The sequence below is a fragment of the Otolemur garnettii genome, unplaced genomic scaffold, assembly GCF_000181295.1.
Source record: "Otolemur garnettii isolate 467f Iridium unplaced genomic scaffold, OtoGar3 scaffold00031, whole genome shotgun sequence".
NCBI lineage: Eukaryota > Metazoa > Chordata > Mammalia > Primates > Galagidae > Otolemur > Otolemur garnettii.
In genome coordinates this window covers 735,615-738,615 of record NW_003852426.1, presented here as the reverse complement: position 1 = coordinate 738,615, position 3,001 = coordinate 735,615, and the positions used below count along the sequence as shown (strand labels likewise).

Here is a 3,001-nt window from a genome sequence, read left to right as displayed (position 1 = left end):
CAACAAAAAAGTAGTTAAGCATTGTGTGTGTACCTATACTCCCAGCTACTCAGGAGACTGAGGTAGGAGTAGCACTTGAGCCCAGGAGTTTGAGGTTGTTGTGAGCTAGACTGACACTATAGCACTCTAGCCTGGGCTGGTTGAGTGAAGTCTCAATTAAAAAAAAAAAAAAAAAAAAGAAAATATCCGGGAATTGTGGCGAGTGCCTGTAGTCCCAGCTACTTGGGACGCTGAGGCAAGAGAATCACTTAAGCCCAAGACTTTGAGGTTGCTGTGAGCTGTGGCACCACAGTACTCTACCAAGGGCAACATAGTGAGACTCTATCTTAAACAAAAAAAAGAAAAAAGAAAATGCCAAAGTTATAGGGACCCTAGAACTCATTAGATTCTCTTATCGTACAGATGAGACAACTGATACCCTAGGAGGTAGAAAGATATAGTCAAGGTCACACAGCCAGTGAATGGCAAAGCAGATCCAAATTGTCTGAAACTAACTTAATTCCAAGGTACTTTCCTCTCTTGACTGGGTGTTACAAACTGTGGCCCATGAGCCAAATCTGACTTGATGTCCTTTTTCTTTTTGAGACCATGTCTCACTTTGTCACCCTAAGAGTATTGTGGTGTCACAGCTCACAGCAACCTTAAACTCTTGGGCTGAAGAGATTCTCTTGCCTCCTCCTCCCAAGTAGCTGGGACTATAGGCGTCTGCCACAATGCCTGGCTATTTTAGAGATGGGGGTCTCACTACTGTTCAGGCTGGTCTCGAACCTGTGAGCTCAGGCAAAACATTTGCCTTGGCCTCCCAGAGTGCTGGGATTACAGGCTTAAGCCACGGTGCCTGGCCTTGATGCCTTTTGTTATATGTCCTGTGAACTCAAAATGGTTTTTGCATTTTCAAAGAGTTGTTTTAAAAAAAAAAAAAAGAAAAGAAAAAAATCTCGATTAAAAAAAAAGAAAAAATCTCTGTGACAGTGATTTTATGGGGCTTACAAAGCTAAAAATATTTACTACACACTCCTTTAGAGAAAAAATTTGCCAATTCTTGCTCTGGACAATAACAATATTCCCAGATTCTGACTCAAAATAGATGGTCAACTTAGAGTGGTTTAACATACTAGGATCACAGATTCCTAGGCTTTCACATCACCTTCCCCCAGCATCAAAATACACACCTGCTCTGCCTTCCTGGCTTTCTCTTTTCCTTGTTTGGGAGGCTCCTTTTCTTTTTTCATTTCTTCTTCTTCATCCTCTTCATTGTCCAGAGTAGCAAATTTATTTTGAGCCTAACAGAGCAAAGACAGTTTAACAAAATGCTCCAATTCCTGAGGTCTGACACCTCCTGATAGTTACTCTCTCACCTTAGCCTTTCCTTTCGACTTCTCTTCCTTTCCCTTTTTGCCCTTGAGCCCAGGCTGTTGTTCCTCAGATACAGCCTGGAGGATATACATACACACAAATTAACTGCCACACTATTCGTTTATATGCATTTCTTAGGAACTCTACTAAGTTAATTATATAGATTTTCCTCAATTTATAATGGGGTTATATCCTGACAAATCCACAGTAAGCTGAAAAAAGATTATCTTAAGTCTAAAGTGCATTTTGTCTATAGACATAACCCCATCATGTGTCAAGCAGTATTATGAATGAGCAACTGTGAGTCAGGCAAGTGCACAATGCGGGTAGGCGGCAGTAGTGCCGGAGGACTTTCTTAAGAGGGCAGATGTTGAGAAAAGATAATGGACATGGGCTTGGAGAAGGTCTAGAGAAGAGGGGAGGAGGAACAAAAAAAACAAAGGTTTCACTATGGACATAGTCAAAATGGATGCCAAGATATCATCAGATTGATCTGAGAGGTATACATGGAAGAGTCCCAGTGGAAGAGCAAAGACCTAAGAGCTTTTGTTTTGTTCTGGTTTAAAGAAACCCAGAGTTTCTTTAAACTCTGAGTTTAAAGGAAGAGTATTATTGTAGATGTCTGACAGTGAAAAGGATATTTTTAGAAGATGACTGACATTATAAGCAATAAATATCTAGAAGAGCTAGTTTAAAAGCAGGAAACGACCACACCATCACCAGCATGTGCTAAATGAGGTGGGACTGACCAACAGAGCCACCACTTTCACCTTATTGATCCGATTCTTCTCTGGTTTGGCAGGCTTAGGAGGATGTTTTTCTTCCTCCTCTTCTTCTTCACTCTGATCCTGAATCAGGGCTGCAAAAACATTACCACCCTAGAGAATGACAAGACCACAGAAGTCAGATGGATGAGCAACGTTGCACGCTTGGTGTCTCTGTTTACCATACAGATGCCTACCTTGGTCTTCTTACCCCCTCGGGGTATTGGGGCAGGTACTGAAATGACAAAGAGAAAAGATGAAATAGGAAAGAGAATTACAGTAACTAGCTCCTCAGTTTAATCCAACTCAAACACCAAGGTATGAGGCATCACTCTTCATGCTCATGGACTCTGGGTTCCCATTTCCCCTCAAGTTATTTACCCTCATCCTCTTCATCACTAGCTGGCACTGACAGTTTCTTAAGACGCTCCATGAGCTCTTTCTCCTCTCCATCGTCATCCACATCCTTCTTCCGCCGGCCTTTTCGGGCATCTCGCTTCTTTTTTTGCTGCTGAAAAGAGTGAGAGAATGAAACCCAGGTCCCTGCTATCTTTTTGTTCTACAGAAAGTTCTCCACCACCCAAGTGAACCAATGAGGGCTGGAGAGGGGCTGTGAATCCCAGATGTTTCCAGGACTGGTCGGCCCTATGACACTAATACCTGTTGTTGCTGCTGTTGCTGCTGCTGCTGTTCCTTCTCCTTGAGCACTTTTTCTTCTTCCTCAGCCTGTTTATCTTCTACTGCCAGCTCTTCAAAGAACTATTAAGCAAGTTAAGAAATAGGTAAATATGGCTGTAAGACCAATCAAGCCCCTTTCTGCCACACATAGGCCCATTGTCCCTCCATTCCACCCTCATCTTTCCTCCAGTCTTTTTTTTTTT

General features: G+C 42.4%; 1 protein-coding gene across 2 annotated transcripts in view; it reads right to left on the bottom strand.

Moving 5' to 3' along the window:
- The window catches only part of ABCF1 (ATP binding cassette subfamily F member 1), a 25,253-nt gene that overhangs the window by 10,772 nt on the left and 11,480 nt on the right, over window positions 1-3,001 (bottom strand). Inside the window, exons 3-8 of one of the 2 annotated variants that reach the window (XM_023512753.1) lie at window positions 2,781-2,879; window positions 2,502-2,631; window positions 2,318-2,355; window positions 2,127-2,234; window positions 1,359-1,433; window positions 1,173-1,283 (exon numbers count right to left, since the gene is read on the bottom strand). In XM_023512753.1, coding sequence (XP_023368521.1) covers window positions 1,173-1,283; window positions 1,359-1,433; window positions 2,127-2,234; window positions 2,318-2,355; window positions 2,502-2,631; window positions 2,781-2,879 — 561 coding nt within the window. The remainder of the gene's footprint in view (window positions 1-1,172; window positions 1,284-1,358; window positions 1,434-2,126; window positions 2,235-2,317; window positions 2,356-2,501; window positions 2,632-2,780; window positions 2,880-3,001) is intronic. The other variant, XM_012804813.1, reaches the window with a different exon arrangement.